This window comes from Chiloscyllium punctatum, chromosome 21, assembly GCF_047496795.1.
Source record: "Chiloscyllium punctatum isolate Juve2018m chromosome 21, sChiPun1.3, whole genome shotgun sequence".
Taxonomy (NCBI): domain Eukaryota; kingdom Metazoa; phylum Chordata; class Chondrichthyes; order Orectolobiformes; family Hemiscylliidae; genus Chiloscyllium; species Chiloscyllium punctatum.
Genome location: NC_092759.1, coordinates 5234744 through 5259575, shown reverse-complemented (window position 1 = coordinate 5259575; position 24832 = coordinate 5234744). Strand labels below are relative to the sequence as shown.

General features: G+C 44.5%; 1 protein-coding gene across 1 annotated transcript in view; it reads right to left on the bottom strand.

Annotated features, from left to right (window-relative positions):
- Window positions 1-17681: 17681 nt before the first annotated feature.
- LOC140492433 (zonadhesin-like) overlaps window positions 17682-24832 on the bottom strand; it is a 146036-nt gene continuing 138885 nt past the window's right edge. The window contains exons 47-50 of the mRNA XM_072591324.1: window positions 23504-23614; window positions 21522-21629; window positions 18812-18902; window positions 17682-18005 (exon numbers count right to left, since the gene is read on the bottom strand). Coding sequence (XP_072447425.1) covers window positions 17867-18005; window positions 18812-18902; window positions 21522-21629; window positions 23504-23614 — 449 coding nt within the window. The 3' untranslated portion in view covers window positions 17682-17866. The remainder of the gene's footprint in view (window positions 18006-18811; window positions 18903-21521; window positions 21630-23503; window positions 23615-24832) is intronic.

Genomic DNA, 24832 nt, shown 5'->3' with positions numbered 1-24832 from the left:
ACATAAGTTGTAAAAAATAGGAGCAGGAGTAGGTCATCTGGCCTGTGAAGTCGGCTCTGCTGTTCAATAAGATCAGAGTTGATCTTTTTGTGGACTTGACTCCACTTACCTCCCCCACCCCCCACCCCAGCTCACCATGACCCTTCATTCCTTTACTGTTCAAAAATCTAAGTACCTTTGCCATAAAACATTCAACGCAGTAGTCTCAACGGCTTCCCTGGGCAGGGAATTCCACAGATTCACAACCCTTTGGGTGAAGGAAGTTCCTCCTCAACTCTGTCCTAAATGAATCTAAATCTGCTCCCCTTTATTTTGAGGCTATGCCGCCTAGTTCTAGTTTCACCATCCATTTGCATTCAGTTCTGGTCTCCCTCCAATAGGAAGGATGTTGTGAAACTTGAAAAGGTATGGCAAAGTTTACAAGCACGTTGCCAGGGTTGGCGGGATTGAGCTATAGGGAGAGGCTAAACAGGCTGGGGATATCTTTTCTGGAGCGTTGGAGGCTGAGGGGTGACCTTATAGAAATTTATAAAATCCATGAGGGACATGGATAGGGTGAATAGTCAAGGTCTTTTCCCTGGGGTGGGGGAGTCCAGAACTAGAGGGCATAGATTTAAGGTGAGAGGGGAATGATTTAAAAGCGACCCAAGGGGCAACATTTTCATGTAGAGGATGGTGCGTGTATGGAATGAGCTGCCAGAGGAAGTGGCGGAGGCTGGTACAATTACAGCATTTAAAAGGCATCTGGATGGGTACATGAATAAGAAAGAGTTAGAGGGATATGGGACTAGATTAATTTAAAATATCTGGTTGGCATGGATGAGTTGAACTGAAAAATATGTTTCTGTGCTGTCTAGCTCTATGACTCTATCTCTGTTACAAAGACCATTGTTTACTTTAGCTACTCTCTTCCTTTTTATATATCTACAAAAGCTCTCACACTCTATTTTTATACTGGTTGTCTATTTTACTTACAATTTCGAAAAATTTTTTTTCCTTTTGATCAACTTGTTGGTAGGTCATGTTGGGACAAATGGTGTTTTGGTTCACTGGTCCCTCTCAGCCCCAGCACTAATAATAAATCATGAAATTGAAAGCAAATCTCGTGCTGGTGCCTTGAAATCACCATTGATTCTTGTAAAAGCCGTTTGGGGAGGAGAATGTGCAACCTTTAATCGGTCTGGCCTGCATGTGACTCCAAAACCACAGCAATGTGATTAACTCTTTACTGCCCTCTGAAATGGTTGGGCAAGCCACTCAGTTCAAGGTCATGTAGGGATAGGCACCAAATGCTGGTCTGGCTAGTGACACCTACAAAATAATAAACAAAACATTCCACCACCCTCTAGGAGGAGAGGTTTCTCCTGAATTTAATTGGGTTTTATCGTGAATGTTGCATACTGATAGCCCATATTCTAATCTTGGCCACAATTCACAGAATCATAAAATTCCTATAGTGCTGGAAGAGGACATTTGGCCCATTTGAGTCTGCGCTGATCCTCTGTTTAGCATCCCACGAAGATCCTGCCCGTACCCTGGGAAAACCCTGCTTTTACCATGGCTAACCTATGCATCCCTGGAGACTACAAGGCAATTTCCCATGACCAATCCACCTAACCTGCACATCTATGGACTGTGGGAGGAAACCGGAGCACCCGGAGGAAACTCACACAGATACAGGGAAAATGTGCAAACTCCACACGGACAGTTGCCTGAGGGTGGAATCAAACCTGGGTCCCTTCTACTGTGAGGCAGCAGAGCTAACCACTGAACCACCATGCTGCCCACATGGGATTGTAAACATCTTTTCTACGTCGAACCTATTGTATAATTTTAAAGATCTTTATCAGGTCATCCCTCAATGTCCTCTTTCCCAATGTAAAGTGATTCAGCCTGATCAATCTTTTCAGCTATGTATAATCTCTCAGTCTGCTATTGTTCCAGTAAACTGTACTGACAGTATTTAAATTTCCTGTAGTGCCTCCAAAATAATACATGGTGTAAGGAAGAAAGTTCTGTAGACAGTACAAAGTGCAGTGTATATCGAGTTTTGAGAAGATTTGTAGCTCAGGATGTAAATTTGCTCACTGATCTGGAAGGTTCGTTTTCAGACATTTCGTCACCATACTAGGTAACATCATCAGTGAGCCTCCGGTGAAGCATTGGTGATATGGCCCGCCTTTTATTTTTGTGTTTAGGTTTCCTTGGGTTGGTGATGTCATTTCCTGTGGTGTTGTCAAACCGAGACACAAGCGAGAATTCCTAGAAGCATGGCACTCCAACCGGAACTCTATCAACAAACACATTGGCTTGGATCCCATTTACCACCCACCCTGAGAGAAAGAACAGGAAATGACATCACCACATGAAATGACGTCACCAATCCGAGGAAACCTATACACATAAATAAAAAGTGGGCTATAGTGCTTCACCAGAGGCTCACTGATGATGTTACCTAGTATGGTGACGAAACGTCTGAAAACGAACCTTCCAGCTCAGCGCGCAAACCTACATCCAGTTTAGAGGGAGTTCAGCTCAGACTCAAATGTTACAGAGGTTTAGAAGATTAAATTATAAAGGCAGGTTATATAGGAACATAGGAGCAGGAGTGGAACCTTCGATATTGTTCCACCATTTGAGGGTATCATAGCTAATCTCACTGTGATCTTAACTCCATATTTTCAGTTCACCCCCTCCCCTGCCTCCACACCCCATAAATGCTGTTTATTATTTGTTGACTACAGCAGCATGTTAAACCTTTGTGAGTGCAAGAATGTAATAGCTTCATGAAAAATTATTCTATTTTTCCTGTACGAGGAATAACCTCTTAGTTCTCCATATTACAGATTCATGCAGCACAGAAAAGGCCCTTCGGCCCATCGGTTCTGCGCGGACAATAACTACCCCGCGAAAAGTGCACCAAATCCGTTTCCCTGCACTCGTCCCATATCCTTGAATATATGATACTTCAAGTGCTCATCCAAATATTTTTTAAAGATTGTAAGGTTTCCGGTCTCCAATATTTCCCAGTTAGTGCTGTCCAGATTCCCATCACCGAGTGAAAGTGTTCTTTCCCAAATTCCCTCTGAATCTCCAGCACCTTACCCTAAAATTACGCCCCTTCGTGTTTGACCCTTCAACAAAGAGGAACAGCTGCTGTCTGTCCACCCTGTCCATATCCCTCATCATCTTATACACCTCAGTCATGTTCCCCCTCAGTCTTCTCTGCTTTAAAGAAAACAATCCAAGCCCATCTTGTCTCTCCTTGTAGCTCAATTGCTTCAACCCAGGCAACATTCTGGTCAACCCTCCTAGTGCTATCACAACCTTATTGTCGTGAGGTGACCAGAACTGCACACAGTAGTCCAGCTGTGGCCTGAGCAGTGCTCTGTGCTGCTTCAGCATTACTTCCTTGTAGTTATACTCTATACTATAACTGTTGAAAGTGAGTGCCCCATATATCTTTCTAACTATCCTATTCACGCGCTCTGCCGACCTTTGGGATCTGTGAATAATTGCCCCAAGATTGCTCTGTCCCTCTAAGCTACCCAATGTTCTTCCATTTATTCAGTACTTCGGATTAGCAGTGAATGGATGTTGGTCTAATTTTTGGGAAAGAATTATCTGGGTCAGTCTCTTCGGAACCATGGTTTTGAGGTTATGGATGTTGGAAATCATTTGGCCAAAGGTCTCTCAGAGGCTTAGTGGACATTTGTTTATTAGTCATAGAGTCGTACAGCATGGAAAAAGACCCTTCGGTCAAACCAGTCCGTGCCGAACATAATCCCAACCTAAACTAGTCCCCCCTGCTTGCTCCTGGCCCGTATCCCTCCAAATCCTTCTTATTCATGTATCCATCCAATTATCTTTTAAACATTGCAATTGTACCTGCGTCCACCACTTCCTCAGGAAGTTCATTCCACATGTGAACCGTCCTCTGTGCAAAAAAAATTTATAATTGGAAAAGTACAAGTTTTAAGGCTTTAGCTTAGCAGAAGCTAGGATGAGCAAGGCTTTTTAATTAATGTATTTCAATGCATTTGAGTTCAGTTTAGGGAAAACCTGTGTGAAGTTAGACGTAAAAACAATTCCTCCTCGAGAAAGGGGTTTGCTTAGAGCAGTTTAGGGAATAAGCTATATCAGAGTAAGGGTTTTAAATTGGCGAAACTTCCAGACCAGGGGTGTTTGGTTAAAAATCGGTATTGGTTATCTCACTTCTGTGAGTCAAAGAAAAAGCCTCAAGTTTACAGGACCAGAACCAAGAAAAAGTGGTTAAATCAACCTACATACCTGAAAGGGAAGGACATTTCTCTGGATTTTGATCAACTACACTTGAGATTGTTGGGATTTTGTTTTGCTGGCTGTTTTAACTAATTTAAACTATATTAAATGTAGATCACTTGATTTGTTTTATTTTGTTTCTTTTGTGTAATAAACTTCTGTTTTATTATTTAACTCAAACCTATAGCCTTGTGTTGTGTGAAAGACTCCCACATTAAATAAAAAAAACCTATCAAGCTATATGTAATTTTGGGATCTGACTTGTGTGGGATCATCAGAGAAAAAGAGATTGGGACTATACGTGGCATGTACAAACTATATTTTAGTGGCTAGATTTTGAGCAGAAAAGGGATTGAGAACAACTTGGACTGATAACAGCAAGAATACTGAAAGCACTTCATTCCCTTAATCTCACCCTTGGTTACAAATGCACAAATATCTCTGTTAGGAACCCCACAATTTCTTCATTAACTTCCCACAATGTCTTGGGATACATTTGATCAGGTCCCATGGCCTTCAGCACGTCCTCTCCTGTAGTGTGAGCTGTTTTCAAAACATCAATATTTTGTTCACAGAGTCCCCCAGCCTCCATGTGTTTCCCCACAGTAAAAACTGATGCAAAATATTCATTTAGTATCTCTTCCATCTCCCGAGGCTCAAAGCACAGACAACCTCGTTGATCTTTAAGGGGCTGTACTTTCTCCCTCGTTGCTCTTTTGCTCTTAACGTATTTGTAGACAAGGTTAAGGATAATCTAATCTCATATCCCCTCCTTAGCCCTCCTGATTTCTCTCTTAAGAATGCCCTATACCCTTTATACTGATCAAGAGGTTCATTTGATCCCAGTTGTCTATATCTAATATATGACTCCTTCTTATTCTTGAGCAGAACCTCAATATCTTTATGAATCCATTGTTCCCTATTCTTACCAACTGTACCGTTCACTCTAACTGGAACATAATACCTTTGAACTCTGGTTATCACACTTTCAAAAGCCTCCAACTTGTCAGTTGTTCTTTTACCTGTGAATAGTCTTCTCCAATTAACTTCTGAAAAGATCTGCCACCCTGCCTAACCATAGTGGGACCACACAGAACACAGGAAAACTTGGCCAAACTATACCAGAAACACCCACAACGCCACAGCGATGATCCAACAGGCTGACAAGTGAAGCCAGACAGCACTCGCAGGCAAGGCACTTTCCAAAACACACTAACAATACCCGGTCAACACAGCTATCCCAAAGCCCCGAGGGCAGTCTCATAACACAGCAATACCAAAGTCACACAAAGAACAGGTCAGCCAGAGAGGCACCACCAAGGACATCGCTCCCAGGACAGGACAGTGGAAGCACCTTACTGTTTCAGAGACATTCTCACCTACCTGCAAAGAGAACTGGAATCACCCGATCCCATGGATAGAGTCATAGAGATGTACAGCATGGAAACAGACCCTTCGGTCCAACCCGTCCACGCCGACCAGATATCCCAACCCAATCTAGTCCCACCTACCAGCACCTGACCCATATCTCCCCAAACCCTTCCTATTCATATACCCATCCAAATGCCTCTTAAATGTTACAATTGTGCCAGCCTCCACCACATCCTCTAGCAGCTCATTCCATACACGTACCACCCTCTGCGTGAAAGCGTTGCCCCTTAGGTCTCTTTTATATCTTTCCCTTCTCACCCTAAACCTATGCCCTCTAGCTCTGGACTCCCCCACCCCAGGGAAATTACTTTTCTATTTATCATATCCATGCCCCTCATAATTTTGTAAACCTCCATAAGGTCACACCTCAGCCTCTGATGCTCCAGGGAAAACAGCCCCAGCCTGTTCAGCCTCTTCCGATAGTTCAAATCCTGAAACCCTGGCAACATCCTTGTACATCTTTTCTGAACCCTTTCAAGTTTCACAACATCTTTCCGATAGGAAGGAGACCAGAGTTGCACGCAATATTCCAACAGTGGCCTAACCAATGTCCTGTACAGCCGCAACATGACCTCCCAACTCCTGTACTCAGTACTCTGACCAATAAAGGAAAGCATACCAAACGCCTTCTTCACTATCCTATCTACTTGTGACTCCACTTTCAAGGAGCTATGAACCTGCACTCAAAGGTCACTTTGTTCAGCAACACTCCCTAGGACCTTACTATTAAGTGTATAAGTCCTGCTAAGATTTGCTTTCCCAAAATGCAGCACCTCGCATTTACCTGAATTAAACTTCATCTGCCACTTGCCAGCCCATTAACCCATCTGGTCCAGATCCTGTTGTAATCTGAGGTAACCCACTTCGCTGTCCACTACACCTCCAATTTTGGTGTCATCTGCAAACTTACTAACTGTACCTCTTATGCTTGCATCCAAATAACTTATGTAAATGACAAAAAGTAGAGGACCCAGCACTGATCCTTGTGGCACTCCACTGGTCACAGGCCTCCAGTCTAAAAAACAACCCTCCACCACCACCCTCTGTCTTCTACCTTTGAGCCAGTTCTGTATCCAAATGGCTAGTTCTCCCTGTATTCCATGAGATCTAACCTTGCTAATCAGTCTCCCATGGGGAACCTTGTCAAACACCTTACTGAAGTCCATATAGGTCACATCTACTGCTCTGTCCTCATCAACCTTCTTTGTTACTTCTTCAAAAAACTCAATCAAGTTTGTGAGACATGATTTCCCACGCACAAAGCCATGTTGACTATCCCGAATCAGTCCTTGCCTTTCCAAATACATGTACATCCTGTCCCTCAGGATTCCCTCCAACAACTTGCCCACCACCGAGGTCAGGTTCACCGGTCTATAGTTCCCTGGCTTGTCTTTACTGCCCTTCTTAAACAGTGACACCACGTTTGCCAACCTCCAATCTTCTGGCACCTCACCTGTGACTATCGATGATACAAATATCTCAGCAAGAGGCCCAGCAATCACTTCTCTAGTTTCCCGTAGAGTTCTCAGTTACACCTGATCAGGTCCTGGGGATTTATCCACCTTTAACCGTTTCAAGACATCCAGCACTGCCTCCTCTGTAATCTGGACATTTTTCAAGATGTCACAATCTATTTCCCTACAGTCTATATCTTCCATATTCTTTTCCACAGTAAATACTGATGCAACATATTCATTTAGTATCTCCCCCATTTTGTGCGGCTCCACACAAAGGCTGCCTTGCTGATCTTTGAGGGGCCCTATTCTCTCCCTAGTTACCCTCTTGTCCTTAATATATTTGTAAAAACCCTTTGGATTCTCCTTAATTCTCTTTGCCAAAGCTATCTCATGTCCCCTTTTTGCCCTCCTGATTTCCCTCTTAAGTATACTCCTACTGCCTTTATACTCTTCTAAGGATTCACTCGATCTATCCTGTCTATACCTGACATATGCTTCCTTCGTTTTCTGAACCAAACCCTCAATTTCTTTAGTCATCCAGAATTCCCTATACCTACCAGCCTTCCCTTTCACCCTGACAGGAATATACTTTCTCTGGATTCTTGTTATCTCAATTCTGAAGGCTTCCCATTTTCCAGCCGTCCCTTTACCTGTGGACATCTGCCTCCAATCAGTTTTCGAAAGTTCTTGCCTAATACCGTCAAAATTGGCCTTTCTCCAGTTTAGAACTTCAACTTTTAGATCTGACCTATCCTTTTCCATCACTATTTTAAATCTAATAGAATTATGGTCGCTGGCCCCAAAGTGCTCCCCCACTGACACCTCAGTCACCTGTCCTGCCTTATTTCCCAAGAGTAGGTCACGTTTTGCACCTTCTCTAATAGGTACATCCACATACTGAATCAGAAAATTGTCTTGTACCCACTTAAGAAATCCCTCTCCATCTAAACCTTTAACACTATGGCAGTCCCAGTCGATGTTTGGAAAGTTAAAATCCTCTCCCATAACCACCCTATTATTCTTACAGATAGCTGAGATCTCCTTACAAGTTTGTTTCTCAATTTCCCTCTGACTATTGGGGGGTCTATAATACAATCCCAATCAGGTGATCAACCCTTTCTTATTTCTCAGTTCTACCCAAATAACTTCCCTGGATGTATTTCCGGGAATATCCTCCCTCAGCACAGCTGTAATGCTATACCTTATCAAAAATGCCACTCTCCCTCCTCTCTTGCCTCCCTTTCTATCCTTCAGGATGTGGCATTGTATCGAGAATTGGGACATTCTTCCGATAACTGTTTTTCAGTTATCATTATTGTAACTCCATTTCCAAACACGTTGTATCTTTCTCCATTTCTAATTAACCTTATTGTACAAGATTCCTATAAAACCTGGCTTCACCCTCAGCTGGAAGAAGACAACCCTTGATCTACCTGTGCAGACTGTCAGTTCTGTGTCAGCCTAGTCAATTTCTCTTCCAGCCATATAGCTTGTAATAAACAGCTTGTCAATTTCACCCGATCTGGTCTGTGTGGTCTTTGCATTATTGGGCTAATTTCTCCGACACTGACTTATAGCATTAACATTTCCCTTACTCAAGTTAAGTACTTTAACTTTTATGGAAGATGTGTCACTGGACTCGAAACATTTAACTCTGCTTTCTCTTCAGAGATGCTGCCAGACCTGCTGAGTTTCTCCAGTAATTTCTGTTTCTGTTTTTTGGAAATCTGGCATCCGCAGTTCTTTGTTTCATTTCGTTAACTTTTTGTTGGGTGTCCAGGGAAGTACTTTGAAATGATTGGTAGAAGGATTAGTGGGGAGATGGGGAATAATCTTTTCACCCATAGTGTGGTCGGGGTCTGGAATTCACTGCCAGAAGGGGGTGTGGTGGGGGGTGGGCTGATCATCAAAGCAGAAACTCTCAACTCATTTAGATATGTATCCCAAGTATCGGAACCTAGAAAGCTCCCAAGGCCTAGAGATTGCCATAATTGTTAAATATCATTAGAGATAGCTCAGAACCTCGGGCTCTCCTAGGAGTGTCCATCATTAATGAGGTGTTTTACAAGATTGGTCCCACAGGAGGGAAGGGGAGAGTGCAGTAACCACGTGTATATTCATTGTAACATAAAATATATAAAAATGCGTTTTTTTATTGTAAAATCTGAGTGTGTCATTGATCTCTCTTCTGATCTGAGCTGAAGATTAAGAAAACAATTGTGTTTTCATGTCGAAGCCAGATTTGGGGAAGATCCTTTGGCCCTCTCCCTGCACCGGCCTTTGCTTGAATCAAGGTCCACTACTTGCTTGAATCCTGTTTGCCTCCTTAGTCTTTGTCCCTGTTGGGAGGAATCACACCTCTACAGATATGTACCCAAGTGCTATAACATTCAGGCCTATGGTCAATACGTTGAAAAGTGCTGGGTGACTTGTTCCTTGGCCGTGCAGACCTGATGTCTGTGGCATCTTGCCGTGCCACGAACTTTCAATGATTGTATTGTGGACCAAAGGGTGTAAGAGTGAGTTGGGACTACAGGTCCAATTAAATGCTGGAATAGGGTCCAAATGGCCACTTTCCTATTCGTCTCTTCCTCTTCTTGTGGAACGAACAGACACACGCACACTCACACACCTGAACACACACCTCATCAGACCAGTTGCTCTGCACAACCTGGGTACCTCACTCAGTCCCCTGGACTGAGCTACAGCCCAGGGAAAACCTTCAGCACTGTTAAAACAGGAGCCACAGTTTGCTACACTCTTGGACAAGCAACTCCAGAGTCATCGTGGGACGCGAGTTAGCAGGAGAGCTTGGGACTTTTTTTCCTTGAAGTTTAGGAGGTTGACAGGTCACCTTGTAGGGGAATTATAAAATCATTAGGGGTATAGTTTCACTTAATCGTAGGTGCCTTTTCCCTAGGGTGGGGGATTTCAAGACAAGGGGGTGTACTTTTAAGGTGAGAAGGGAGAGGTATAAAAAAGACAATGAGGGGCAACTGTTTCACATAGAGAGTGGATCGTGCGTGGAATGAACTTCCTGAGGAAGTGGTGGATGCGGATACAGTTACAACGTTTGAAAGACATTTGTTTAAGTGCATGAATAGGAAAGATTTGAAAGGATATAGGCCAGGAGTAGGCAGGTGGGTTGAGATTATGGTGGGTCTGGAGTGGTTGGACCGAAGGATCTGTTTCTGTGCTGTACAACTCTTTGACTCTTTGTCATTGGATGATGCAACCTCCAATGGTCCAATGAGTAAAGCCCCAGCCTATCCAGCCTCTCCTTATAATTCAAGCCCTTCATTCCCGGCAACATCCTGGTAAATCTTTCCTGAGCCCTCTCCAGCTTAATAATATCTTCACTATAACAGGGCAACCAGGACTGGACACAGAAGAGGGCTTCATCAACATCCTGTATAACCTTAACATGATGTCCCAGCTTCTGTACTCAAAAGTCTGAGTAATGAAGACTGGCCTGCTAAATGCCTTCTTAACCAGCCTGTCTACCTGTGACGCAAATTTCAAAGAATTACGTACCTCGATCTCTCTGTTCTACAGTGCTACCCAAAATCCTACTTTTAATTGTATGAGTTGACTCAAGTGCCCAACACAAACTCTGAAACTCTATTTACCATATATACTCAAGTGCGTCGATCTCCTGTAAACGTCGACCAAAGAAATTGGAATTTTCCATATATCTCATGTAAAAGTCGATCCTAGTTCTTCACAGATAACAGATCAACATTTGTGAGTCAGTGTCAGCTGTTGTGCTCAGCTCTGGCATTCCAGTCTGCGGGTAATCCCACTCTGCTCTGGGTCTTCATATTTGGGGCGGCACGGTGGCACAGTGGTTAGCACTGCTATCTCACAGTGCCAGAGATCTGAGTTCAATTCCTGCCTCAGGCGACTGACTGTGTGGAGTTTGCACGTTCTCCCTGTGTCTGTGTGGGTTTCCTCCCACAATCTGAAAATGTGCAGGGTTAGGTGAGTTGGCCATGCTAAGTTGCATGTAGTGTTAGGTGTAGGGGAATGGGTCTGGGTGGGTTGCGGTTTGGCAGGTTGGTGTGGACTTGTTGGGCTGAAGGGCCTGTTTCCACACTGTAAGTAATCTAATTACCATAATTGTTTTTTTATTATTCTTTTGTTCCATTAGAGATCAGTTGAGTTTCTGCGAATGATACGGTATGAATTTTGACATACACGAATTTCAGCCGCTCAAAAGTAGTATCCAAGTAATAGTTGGCCCCATAAATTTCACCTTAAAAAAAAGCAAAAAAAAATTTGACTAATACTCGAGTATATACGAGTATGTGTTCAATAATGCAGATGGAATTTTACTTGAGCTAATAGGGAAAAATGCATTTACTGAAACTATTTGAGGGTGATTGAGTTTGGAGTTTCACTCTCATAATGTTTCGCATTTGTATATAAATATGACTGAGTAAAGATTAGCTCAGGGCAGCACAGTGGCTCAGTGGTTAGCACTGTTGCCTCACAGCACCAGTGTCCCAGGTTCGATTCCAGCCTCGGGTGACTGTCTGTATCTGCATGGATTTGCTCCAGTTTCCTCCCACAGTTCAAAGGTGTGCAGCTCAGGTGAATTGGCCATGCTAAATTGCCCGTAGCGTTAGGTGCATTAGTCAGAGGGAAATGGGTCTGGGTGGGTTACTGTTTGGAAGGTCGGTGTGGACTAGTTGGGCGCAAGGGCCTGTTTTCACTCTAATCTAATGTTATCCTGCACCAATATGCTGGGCACCCATCGGAGGTGAAACATATTGGCCCGTTATCCTTATTCCTCTAGCCACTGTGTATTCAATCCCAGTGGAGGTACTGACAAACTAAAGTAGATTTCAATTGTTTCAGGTTTTAGAAAAAGGAGGAGAGATCTAACTGAAGTATATAAGATGCTACTGGGGATTGACAAAGTAAATGTCGAGAGGATGTTTACTGAGGGGCATTCTAGAATGAGGGGTCATAGTTTTAGGATAAGATTTCAAATGAGGTGAGGAGGAATTACTTCTCTCAAAGGGTCATGCATCTATGGAATTCACTCCCCCAGAGTGTGGTGGATGTTGGGATAGTGAGTAAATTTGAGGAGGAAGGGGACAGGTTTGTAATTCTTACTGGTCTGAAAGGTAAGGGAGGACAGGCAGGAGAGTGAAATTGGAGCTGTGATGAGATCACCCGTGATTGTGTTGATTGGTGGAGCAGGCTCGAAGGACTGAACTGCCCATTCCCGCTCCTAGCTTTTTTGTTTTCCTTTATGTTACGTTTAGTTACAGAATGGAACATTGCATGTGCACGCCTACTACATATCACTCCCAGTTTAGGTGACACAGCAGCACATTAGCACTGCTGCCTCACAACGCCAGGGACCCAGGTTCGATTCCACTTTTGGGTGTTTGTGTGGAGTTTGCACATTCTCCCCATGACTACATGGGTTTCCTCTGGGTGTTCCGGTTTCCCTCCCACAATCCAAAGATGTGCAGGTTAGGGTGGATCGGCCATGCTAAATTGCCCCATAGTGTCCTGGGGATGCGCAGGCTAGGTGGGTTACCCATGGGAAACGCAGGGCTGCAGGAATGGGGTTGGGTCTGGGTGGGATGTTCTTCGGAGAGTTGGCGTGGACTCGACGGGCCGAATGGCCTGTTTCCATACTGTCAGGATTCCATGACTGAACCACTATTTACAAATGCCCTAGGACAGTGCTCAGACATTTTTGTCCAGATGTAAACCCATGTTAAAGCCTCATCTGACCTGGGGAGGGACTGAACAGGGTTTGGCTGGGGGGAAGGGGTGAAATAGTGGGTGTTCGAGTTTCTGAGCGGGAGGTTTGGGAGGGTCGGGAAAGGATTCAGTGCAGTGGGAATAGTTTCAACACTGTTTTTTTTACAAATGTACCACATCACAAGGTTTCGTTTTGCAACAGCAATCAGGCCTCAAAAGATCTGGTCATCAGGCCAAGCATGGCAGTCTGAGCTCGATGGCATCCATTGCTACCAAAATCTTGACCCATGACCTGACAGGAGGGACAACTGCGTACCTTAACACCATAGCACCTTAAATAAGATACTGCTCCATTCAAACAAGTCCAATCGAGAGCCTGCTTATGATGCTGGATGATTGCCAGTGTGTATTGCCTTTTGTCTTGGGGGGGGTCTTCTGGTGCACTGGGTGACGTGAGGCTCCAGCTTTGAGTTCCCTCTCCAGGAACTTAGGAATAACCAGCTACTAATCATTCCAACACCTCGCTGCAACTCCCCGAAGAGGGGAAGAGAAAGGAAGTGTGTAAGAAACAGCGAACATGCTTTGTGGGTGGAAAATCATGTCTCACGGACTTGATTGAGTTTGGTGAAGAAGTAACAAAGAGGATTGATGAGGGCAGAGCAGTAGATGTGATCCATATGGACTTCAGTAAGGCGTTCAGCAAGGTTCCCCATGGGAGACTGATTAGCATGGAATACAGGGAGAACTAACCATTTGGATACAGAACTGGCTCAAAGGTAGAAGACAGAGGGTGGTGGTGGAGGGTTGCTTTTCAGACTGGAGGCCTGTGACCAGTGGAGTGCCACAAGGATCGGTGCTGGGTCCACTACTTTTCATCATTTCTATAAATGACTTGGATGTGAACGTAGGAGGTATAGTTAATAAGTTTGCAGATGACAGCAAAATTGGAGGTATAGTGGAGAGTGAAGAAGGTTACCTCGGAGTACAATGAGATCTTGATCAGATGGGCCAATGGGCTGAGGAGTGGCAGATGGACTTTAATTTAGATAAATGTGAGGTGCTGCATTTTGGAAAAGCAAATCAAAGCAGGACTTGTACATTTAATGGTAAGGTCCGAGGGAGTGTTGCTGAACAAAGAGACCTTGGAGTGCAGGTTCATAGCTCCTTGAAAGTAGAGTTGCAGGTAGATAGGATAGTGAAGAAGGTGTTTGGTATGCTTTCCTTTATTGGTCAGAGCATTGAGTATAGGAGTATGGGAGGTCAGGTTGAGGCTGTACAGGGCATTGGTTAGGCCACTTTTGGAACATTGCATGCAATTCTGACTTCCTATCGGAAGGATGTTGTGAAACTTGAAAGGGTTTAGAAAAGATTTACAAGAATGTTGCCAAGTTTGGAGGATCTGAGCTATAAGAAGAGGCTGAATAGGCTAGGGCTGTTTTCCCTGGAGTGTCATAGGCTGCGGTGTGACCTTATGGAGGTTTATAAAATCATGAGGTGCATGGATAGGATAAGTAGACAAGGTCTTTTCCCAAGGTTGGGGTTTCCAGAACTAGAGGGTGTAGGTTTAGGGTGAGGGGATAAGATATAAAAGGGATCTAAGGGGCAACATTTTCACGGAGAGGGTGGCGTGTGTATGGAATGAACTGCCAGAGGAAGTGCTGGATGCTGGTACAATTACATCATTTAAAAGCCATCTGGATGGGTATGTGAATAGGAAGGGGTTAGAGGGATATGGGACAAGTGCTGGCAAATGGGGCTATATTGGGTTGGGATATCTGGTTGGCACGGATGAGTTGGACGGAAGGATCCGTTTCTGTGCTGTACATCTCTATGACTCTATAAGAGAGCAGATGATGTCCACGGCTTAATGTTCCATCTGCCCAGCACAGTCATTATCACACACCCTGCCTGACCCCCCCCCCCCCCCCCCGCCCCCCAGTCCACACCATTTCCTGATGTGACCCCATTTTCATGCCTCTGGTGGAGCTGGGTCCACTGTTGTTTGTCAATTATGTAAATGATTTGGATGAGAATTGAAGAGGAATGGTTAATAACTTTGCAGTTGACACCAAAATTGGTGGTATAGTCGACAGTGAAGAAAGTTATTTAGGATTACAAAGAAATCTTGATCAGTGGAGCCAACAGGCTGAGGAGTGGCAAATGGAGTTTAATTTGGATAAATGCAAGGTATTGCATTTTGGTAAAGCGAACAAAGGCAGGATTTGTACGACAAATGGTGGGGCCCTGGGTAGTGTTGTCCAACAGAGAGACCTAGGGGTTTAGGTACATAGTTCTTTGAATGTTGCATCACAGGTTGGCATGGTTGAGTTGGATGGAAGGATCCGTCTCCATGCTGTGGTTAAGTAGGCATTTAGCACATTTGCTTTTATTACTCAGACCATTGCCCAAAGGAGTTGGGATGTCATGTTGAGATTGTACAGGATGTTGGTGAAGCTACATTTGGATAGCTGTTTCCAGTTCTGGTCGGTCTATGATAGGAGGGATACTATTAAATTGGAGAGGGATCAGAAGAGATTTACCAGGATGTTGCCAGAACTGCGGGGCTTGAGTTATAAGGAGAGGCTGGACGGGCTGGGACTTTTTTCACTGGACGATAGAAGGTTGAGGGGTGACCTTATAGAGATTTATAAAATCATGAGGGACATAGATAAGGTGAACCGCAAAGGTTTTTTCCCATCTAAGGGGGTGGAGTTCAAGACAAGGGGGTATATTTTTAAGATGAGAGGAGAAAGATTTCACAGGGACACGCGGGGCAACTTTTTTTGTACAGGGTGGTTTGTGTGTGGAATGAACTGCCAGAGGAGGTGGTGGATGCGGGTATAGTTACGACTTAAACGTCATTTGGACAAGTATGTGAATAATAAAGGTTTGGAGGGATAAAGGCCAAACACAGGCACGTGAGACTAGTTTAGTTTGGAATGATAAAAAGTGGATGAAGGGATCTGACCCGAAACATTGACTTTCCTGTTGCTCCGATGCTGCCTGACCTGCTGTGCCCTTCCAGCTCCACACTTTGTCTGACTTCCAGCGTCTGCAGTCCTCACCATCTCCTAGTTTAGTTTGGGAACATGGACAATGGACCGAAGGGTCTGTTTCCATGCTGCATGACTCTATGACTTCAAGTGACCCCAGAGTGAAACTTTGGGAAGAGGGATTGGGGGGGGGAGTGGCATTGCTGGTACGGAGTTGGGGGTGGTAGGAGGAAAGGCTTTGAGTTACCGTGTTGGACAGGTTGATGAAAAAAACTGGATTTCTACCAAAGAACAATTGACCTTCTCACACCTTTTGTTGTCAGGTCTGATAAAGCACTCCATTAGGTTTGTGCCTATCAGTCGGGGCACAAATGGAGATTTTAAAGCGCTGCTTGGCTCCTAGAGATGATAGCGGCCATTGCTTTACCCGCAGCCTACGATTCCAGAATCCTGTCTCGCGAGCCCGAGTGGGGTCATGACCCACGAATTGGGAAACGTATCTCTGACCGGGCAGTACTCCCTCAGCACTGGCACCTCAACCATCACCCTGGGCTCCGTGCTCAAATCTCAGGGAATAGGACTCACAGAGGAAGGGAGGAGCTGTTTATGTGCCCAGTTCTGATGTTTTCATGATGTGCCCCAATGCAACATGGAACAATTCTTCTGTCTTTCAGCAATTCTGGAGAGCCAGCTAAGCAGAGGACTCATCAAAGACTGTTGAACTTTGAACTTTATTTTTCTAGTTTATATTGAGAGGGACTTTAATGTTAACTATTATTGTATTTCTTTATTTTTCTACTTATTTTATGAAGGTAAAGCTTAACTTTTAAAACTTTGTTTCTTTTACTGCTAAGGTTTTTCATATCAGAGTACTTTTGTACCTAAAATGGTGCCAAGTGTTGGCGACATTATACACTTTTCACTGTACTCCTGTACTTGAGTATGTGGGACAGTAAAACCTGAAAGTTCCACTTCAGTTGCGCCACTGACTGAATTGAAAGATGACACAGGCTGAAATGCAAAGATTGTATTGATTCAACATCAACAAAACAGGCAGTGAGTACAGTCAAGATTAGAGTGGTGCTGGGAAAGCACAACAGATCAGTCAGCATCAAAGGAGCAGGAAGATTAACGTTTTGGGCAGGAGCCCTTCATCAGGAGCAAGTTACATTTGGGTCCAAAGATGCAAACAAACAAACCAGAGAATTCAACTGGATTTATTTGTGCGTTTGTCGACAGTGGGATGATCTGTTAGAGATGTCACATAGAGTCCATTCAGTTCCTGCAGCCCAGATCCACCATTCAGTGAGATCATGGTTGACTTGCAACCTAGCTCCAAATTCATCCCAGATCCCTGTATGTGTTCATGGAAATGCAATCCCAATTTCACTCCTGAGGAAGTTGTGCCTCTGATCTTTAGACTGCACCCACTGCAACGGTGGGGGGTGGTTAGGAAGGGCAGTTTGGATGTGCACAGGCGCTCACGCAAAATGCCATCATTAGTCAGGGATCCCTGAGCTCTCTCAGATTGGCATACCATGGCAAAAGTATGATATGAATCTGAGTTAATAGTAGTGTGCCAAGTGCTTGCTACTTTGTTGAAATAGAGGTTTTAAAGGTCTTCAGAGCTAGTTTTCAAATGGCGACAATCGCTTTATAAACCGCTAATATCAAATATCTAGTCAGCATGGACGAGTTGGACAGAAGGGTCTGTTCCTGTGCTGTACATCTCTGACTCCCTAAGTGCCATCTGCACCTTAGCATCAACCTAGAACACACATTCAGACTCACACACTGCTGCTTAGCATTTTATAATTTAAATTGAGAGAAAATGTTGTTCTAATTGCAACAACCTGTATGATATGTCCCAGCTAAACAAACGATAACAAACAACATTTTCAATAATTCGCACCGGATACAACAACTTAATGTGCTTAAAATGTACAATTTCGAATGAATTTGCAGTTCAGTCCCGGCGGGTTAGTAATTGAAACGTGGATTTGATATTCCACCGTGACGTTGATCATCCTCGATTTGCCGCATTATTTCTTTCAAATCGATGTCGCTGCTGAGGGAGCTGATGTCACTCGTTGTATCACTTCTCTTTGATCCTCTATTCCTGTTTGGAAAATAAACACACTCAGGGTTACGCTGAAGCAGATTAGAAACATTGCTACCTTTTGGGACCATTCTACATTGGAGGTACTCCACAGATTATCTCTTTCTTGATCTGGGAAAGACAGATCGTGCAGAGGCTAAACTATGTCTTAAGAATGGGTGAAGTAGAGGAATTAGTTGAGAATAACTCCATCCTCCAATAAACCCATTTTTAACAAAATTTGTGGCAGATTATTAACAGTCCAGACAACGATATGGGTCCAAGAATCTGTACATTGAAAACTGGTTCTTCAGTTTGTGTACAGGAGACTGTAAGAAACTATATATTTGCAAAATTATGTAGAAGTTACTAATGAATGAGAGGCGCAGGTTGAAGATCTTTGGCAAATGAAGCAATTGGACACATGAGGAGAAACCTCTTTATCTAGTGAGTGGTTGGGATCTGGAATGCACTACCTGAGGGTGCGGTAGAGGCAGACTCTATCAAGGCTTTCAAAAGACAGAATGTATAGGGTTACAGGGAGAAGACAAGAAGAATGGCACTAAATGCGTTGCTAGTTCGGAGAGCCAGTGATAGCCCCTGAAGGGCCAAATGGTCTCCTTGTGGGCTGTAACCGCTTGGTAATCCTGGGATGTAACTGAGGGTAACCCATAGACTGGGCTGAATCCATTACTGAGGTAATGTTGAGGGCCTCTCAACATCAAAGCTGCAAGCGTTCAACTCCTCAGAACAAACGTCTCAGGACTGAATAAGGATGTCAGACCGGATCATTTTATTCTGGGGTCAGTAAGGTTGTGACTACGTACCTGCAGCAGCAGAAGCAAATCAGCACTGCCCCGACAATGAGAAGGACCACCACAACCACCACGACCGCAACAATGATGACCTTGGTAACATCTAAGAAGAGACAAAATAAAATCTGTCAGCACTGAGTAGCACTGAATGTTTACGGAGCCTGGAATTTCAGGTTCATAATACCGCAATGGAATACTTCTGAGAACAGTCATGGTGCAAATCTGTGGCAACCACGAGAGTTAAAAGGGTCCCTGTTGTCAATCAGCGAGCTGTCCTTGCCTATAGCTGCTGTCCTTGTGTCCCTGAGCTGGAAGGACTGATAGGTTCTATTTCCACCACGTATCGCAGCTCCCTACTGAATAACGTTAGCCAGATGACACAGATAAATTATTAAGTCCTATAAATAAATCCATTGGAGCTCAGTGCAAACCCAAAGTCTCCCCCACCACTGTGGCCAGCTGCTCTATAGAGATTTCATAGGATGGATTTGTTAATTGTATTGGGTAAAAACAATGACTGCAGATGCTGAAAACCAAATACTGGATTAGTGGTGTTGGAAGAGCACAGCAGTTCAGGCAGCATCCAACGAGCAGCGAAATCGACGTTTCGGGCAAAAGCCCTTCATCAATTGTATTGCCTATCGTGCAAAGAACATTTTGGACGACAGAGGTTACAAAGTACCTGTAGGTCATTCAGGCATACTGAGCCTCTTACCATCTTTTCTCTACCATCTTAATTAACTCTCTTTCCTTCTTCAGATCGGCTTGTCCAGCTTCCCATTAAAAGCAAATATACTACTGAATTCAACCCAGTGGTCCCCACCATTCACATTCTGACACTCAGGTGCTTAGAGTCATACAGCACGGAAACAGACCCTCCAGCCCAACTTGTCCATACCAACCAAATATCCGAAATTAATCTAGTCCCATTTGCCAGCATTTGGCCCAAATCCCTCTAAACCCTTCCTATGCATGCACCCATTCAGATGCCTTTGAAATGCTGTAATTGTACCATCCTCCACCACTTCCTCTGGCAGCTCATTCCATACACGTACCACCCTCTGTGTGAAAAAAGTTGCCCGGTTAGGTCCCTTTTAAATCTTTCCCATCTCACGTTAATCCTATGCCCTCTAGCTTTGGATTCCCCTACGCTGGGGAAAAGACCTTGTCTATTCACCCTATCCATGCCCCTCATGATTTTATAAACCCGTATAAGGTCACCCCTCAGCCTCCGACACTCCAGGGAAAATAGCCTCCTGCACCACTCTATTCTAGACTCTGATCTCCAGCATCTGCAGTCCTTACTTTTGCCTCTTGGGCTTCTTACACCTTTCTACATTTTTAGGTAAATCTGACAGCAGCTCTCTGGGTGGGGAGGTTTTCCCTGAATTCCTGATCGTTTTCCTGTGAACTCTCCCATACTGACAATTCTGCTCTTCCCAACATTCTCTCTATTTGTACATGAGTAAAACTCATTATCACTTTTAAAGATTTCTATTAGGTCACCCCTTGGTCGTTTTACAAGAGAATAGAATCCCTCCCTCTCGAAAACTCAATTAATTTGGTTCAGATTGCCTTTTCCCAAAACCATAATTGAATCCCTGCAGTGCAGGGAGCAGGCCATTCAGCCCATTGAGTCTGCACCGACCTTGTAAAGAGCAGCCCATCCCATCCACATAACCCTGCACTTCCCATGGCTAATACACCAAGCCCACACATCCTGGACATTGCAGGCAATGTAGCAAGGCCAATCCACCCTAACCTGCCCATCTTTGGACTGTGGGAGGAAACCTGCACAGGGGAGATTTGCAGACTCCACACAGACAGTCGCCTGAAGGTGGGATCGAACCCGGGTTCCTGGCGCTGTGAGGCAGCAGTGGGGAACCACTGTGCCACCACCCCTCCCCACAGCCTGTATCTCTAGCCTAAGGTGTATTCAGTCAGTAGGACTGAGCACAAGTGGACACTCACTGGGGGTGCTCAGGAGACGAGAGTCAGAAGGGTACGGAGCAGTAAGGCTGGAGGAGGCTACTGAGACAGTTATGGGGCAGGAACAAGATAGAGAGGGATATCAAAGCACGGACAAGGATTTCAAATATGACATGTTCCTGGACTGGAACTGAACTGGATCGGCGAGCATGGGGCCTGGGAAAGGTACTGGTGCTCTTGGGTGAGGGAACACTTGAGTTTTTGGTGAGTTGGCATTTACAGAGGGTAAGAAACAAGCTTGATTGTCTTGAGGGACGAGTGGCACAGAGGCTAGCACTGCTACCTCACACCACCAGGGACCTGGGTCCAATTCCAGCCTCAGGTGATGGTCTGTGTGGAGTTTACACGTTCTCCCTTTGTCTGTGTGGGTTTCCACTCACAATCCAAAAAATGTGCAGGTTAGAGTGAATCGGCCACGCTAAATTGCCGTTACAGTGTTCAGGAGTGGTAGGGGAAATGGAATTGTCAGGGTGGGATACTCGTTGGAGGGTCAGTGTGGACTTGTTGGGCCAAATGGCCTGTTTCCACAGCATCTATTGGGTGATCTGTAAGAAAACCAAGCCTAGCATGTCTAGAATTTTGTATCTAACCCATCCATGCTGACATGATCCTTTGTTCTGATCTGGTCACTCAATCACTGAGACTTAATCGTGAGGTGGAGTTAATCCTTTTATAGTATTCTTGATTCTATGAAGATACTCAATGTTTTAAAAACGACACACCAAACCCTTACCTTCACATAAGTCACCGTCATACAAAGCAGGACATGAGCACTCATATTTGTCTTCTTTCTGGATGCAAGTGCCTCCGTTCTTACAGGGGCTTGATGCACATGTACCATCTGAGGAGGGAATGGGACAGTTAGCTTAGAAACCAACACTCCAGTCTCTGTGACGAAGGAGCATGTGGGGTCCACCAGCACGGTACAGGCCCTCTGTGATAGGAGGGCTCCTCAGGTACTGGTGATACCAACGTCACACCCAAAAATGCATTTTAAGTTTACTGCAGCCTTATGATTTTTCAGGTCCACAACCCATACCAATTGGGCGGCATGGTGGCACTGCTGCCTCACAGCACCAGAGACCCGGGTTCAATTCCCGCCTCAGGCGACCGTCTGTGTGGAGTTTGCATGTTCTCCCTGTGTCTGCGTGGGTTTCCTCCGGGTGCTCCGGTTTCCTCCCACAGTCCAAAGATGTGCAGATTAGGGTGAATTAGCCATGCTAAATTGCCCTATAGTCCGGGAACGGGTGGGTTACGCTTCGGCGGGTCGGTGTGGACTTGTTGGGCCGAAGGGCCTGTTTCCACACTGTAACTAATCTAATCTAATCTAAACCAGGGGTTGGGGAACCTGCGGCCTTCTAGCCCATTGTGTGTGGCCTTTTGACTGAATCCAAATTTTGCAGAACAAATCTTTTATTAATATGGTTTTTTCGTCCTTTATTATTTTTATTTTAATCTTAAAGTGAATGTATTTAAAATGCCAGAGAGTAAAAGAAAATTCAACAAAGTAATCCTCACAGACTGACCGCCACAATTAAAAAAAATGTGAATTTTGAAGAATATATAATTGAGGTTTCTTGGATGCGGCCTTATTAGATTACAGCTAACATAATGTGGCCTTCCAACATGAAAAGGTTCCCTACCTCTGCTCTATACCATTGACTTTAAAAAGAGTGGAGACAAACCAAGCACACATTTCACTCATGCAGGTCAGACACGGTGAATTAACCAGGGACGATGTGATTAACTCAGGAAGATGACCACATGTTATCATACTGTAAGCTGACTAGACAGTATTTCAAACATGTCACAAGATGGCGTTTCCGCAGATTTGCCCTGAGGCCATTTGTCCCCTCATGTCGGACTGCTGGCTCTTTATCCCATTGTTCCCATCACCCATTATAGGAACACCACCACCTTCTGAGCCACTCACCTGGAAATATATTGACCATTCTTTCACTGTTGCTCGGTCAAAATCCTGGAACTTCTTCCCTAAGGGCATTGTGGGTCAACCCACAGCAGGTGACTGCAGTGGTTCAAGAATGCAGCTCACCAGCAAGGGGCAATTAGGGACAGGGCAATAAATTCTGGTCAGCCAGCGACGCACAAATGAATTTTAAAAAAATTCCCACTTCCGTCTGTTCTTTCTCTGAGGCCTTGCAAATTTTTCTCCCCTTCTATCTCACCACTCTGTTGAATGTTCCTATTGAATTTGACTCACTCACACTTTCAAGCAGCACACGCTTGTTGTTTCACCATTTGTTGCCCCCCTCAATTGCCCTTGAAGCTGAGTGATTTGCTTAGCCATTTCAGAGGGCAGTTAATGGTCAGCCACATCACAGCTGTCTAGAGCCATATGTAGGCCAGACAGTGGATTTCCCTCCCTAAAGGGCATTGATGAACCAGATGAGTTTTTACAGGCCCTCATTCCTGTGACTAACTTTCAAAGTCTGAATTTTGTTTGAATTGAATTTAAATTCTGTGCTGGGATTTGAACCCAGGTCCCCACAAGCGTTAATCTGGGCCTCTGGGTTATTGTCCAGTGGCACTATCCCCATCATAAAACAAACTCACTGTGTTACAAAATTCTGCCTCTTTTGTTCATTATCTTAAGTCATCTTTTCTATCATGCGCCCTGCCATGGGGAACCAATTTCCCCTGATCTAACTTGGTCAGAGTATGAAGAGACAGCAAATAAAAAGTAAAACAACGTACACTCGCAGTATTTTCCTATGAAGGATGGAGAACACACACACACAGGTCCATTTATTGTCGCCAGACACGTGCCACCATTTTCACAGAAATCTGCCGAGCAGTTGAGCCCAACTGTGGAAATAAAAATGGACAATAACGCAATTAATCAATAAAACATGTTAAACATTCACCTCTCCATACCCCATCAAAAAAAAGAAATGTAGGTGATTGTTTAAGCTGGTGACTTTTCAATTTGAAAATGTTTCAATGGGATCATGTTGCATGTTCTAATTGACCCTTAACCTCTATTGTCACGCTGACTTCCATTTTCCAGAATAAAATGGCGTGACGAGATTAGACAAGTTAATACCAAGTTGATACCAAGGCTACAGTAAGAGCATTCACCTCTACCAAAATGTGTGTGGTTTGATAGATCGGGCTTGTTTTCCTTAGAGCGGAGGTGAGATAATTGAGGTGGATAAAATCATGAGGGGCAACATAGGGTAGGGAGGGCAGGAACTTCTTCCCTTTGAGGGAGGGATCAACGACAAGGAGGCAAGGATTAAGATAATGGGCAGGAGGTTTGGAGGAAATGTGAGGAAACTTTCTTTTTCACCCAGAGTATGGTGGAATCTGGAACTCACTTGCCCGTGAAGGTTACACAGACAGAAACCCTCACTATAGAGTTGTACAGCATGGAAGCAAACCCTTTGGTCCAACTCGTCCATACCGGCCAGATATCCCAAATTAATCTTGCTGTGTTTGCCAGCACTTGGCCCGTATCTCTTTTCAACCCTTCCTAGTCATGCACCCATCCAGATGCCTTTTACATGTTGCAATTGTACCAGCCTCCACCACTTCCTCTGGCAGCTCATTCCATACACGTACCACCCTCTGGGTGAAAAGGTTGCCTCATAGGTCCCTGTTATATCTTTCCTCGCAACTTACACATACGCCCTGTAGTGTTGCATTCCCCACACTCCAAGGAAAAGACCTTGCCTATTTACCCTATCCATACCATTTAGGAGGTATTTAGGTGTGCACTTGAGATGCCAAGGGCTGGAAAATGGGATCAGAATAGTTAGCTGGTTGTTTTTGACCGGCAAAGACACAATAGGCTTTTTCTGTGCTGTAGAGGATTACATATGGGGGATTTAGATGTGTACCTGTGACAGTTTAAGATTCTGAGGGGAATTTTCCCGTCCTGGGCAAATCAAGAATCGGAGATCAAGATTAGAGAGAACTTGATTCAAAATAAAGGGGAGGGGATCTAGTTTAGTTTGGGATTATGGTTGGCACGGACTGGTTGGACTGTAGGGTCTATTTCCGTGCCGTGTGACTCTATGTTTC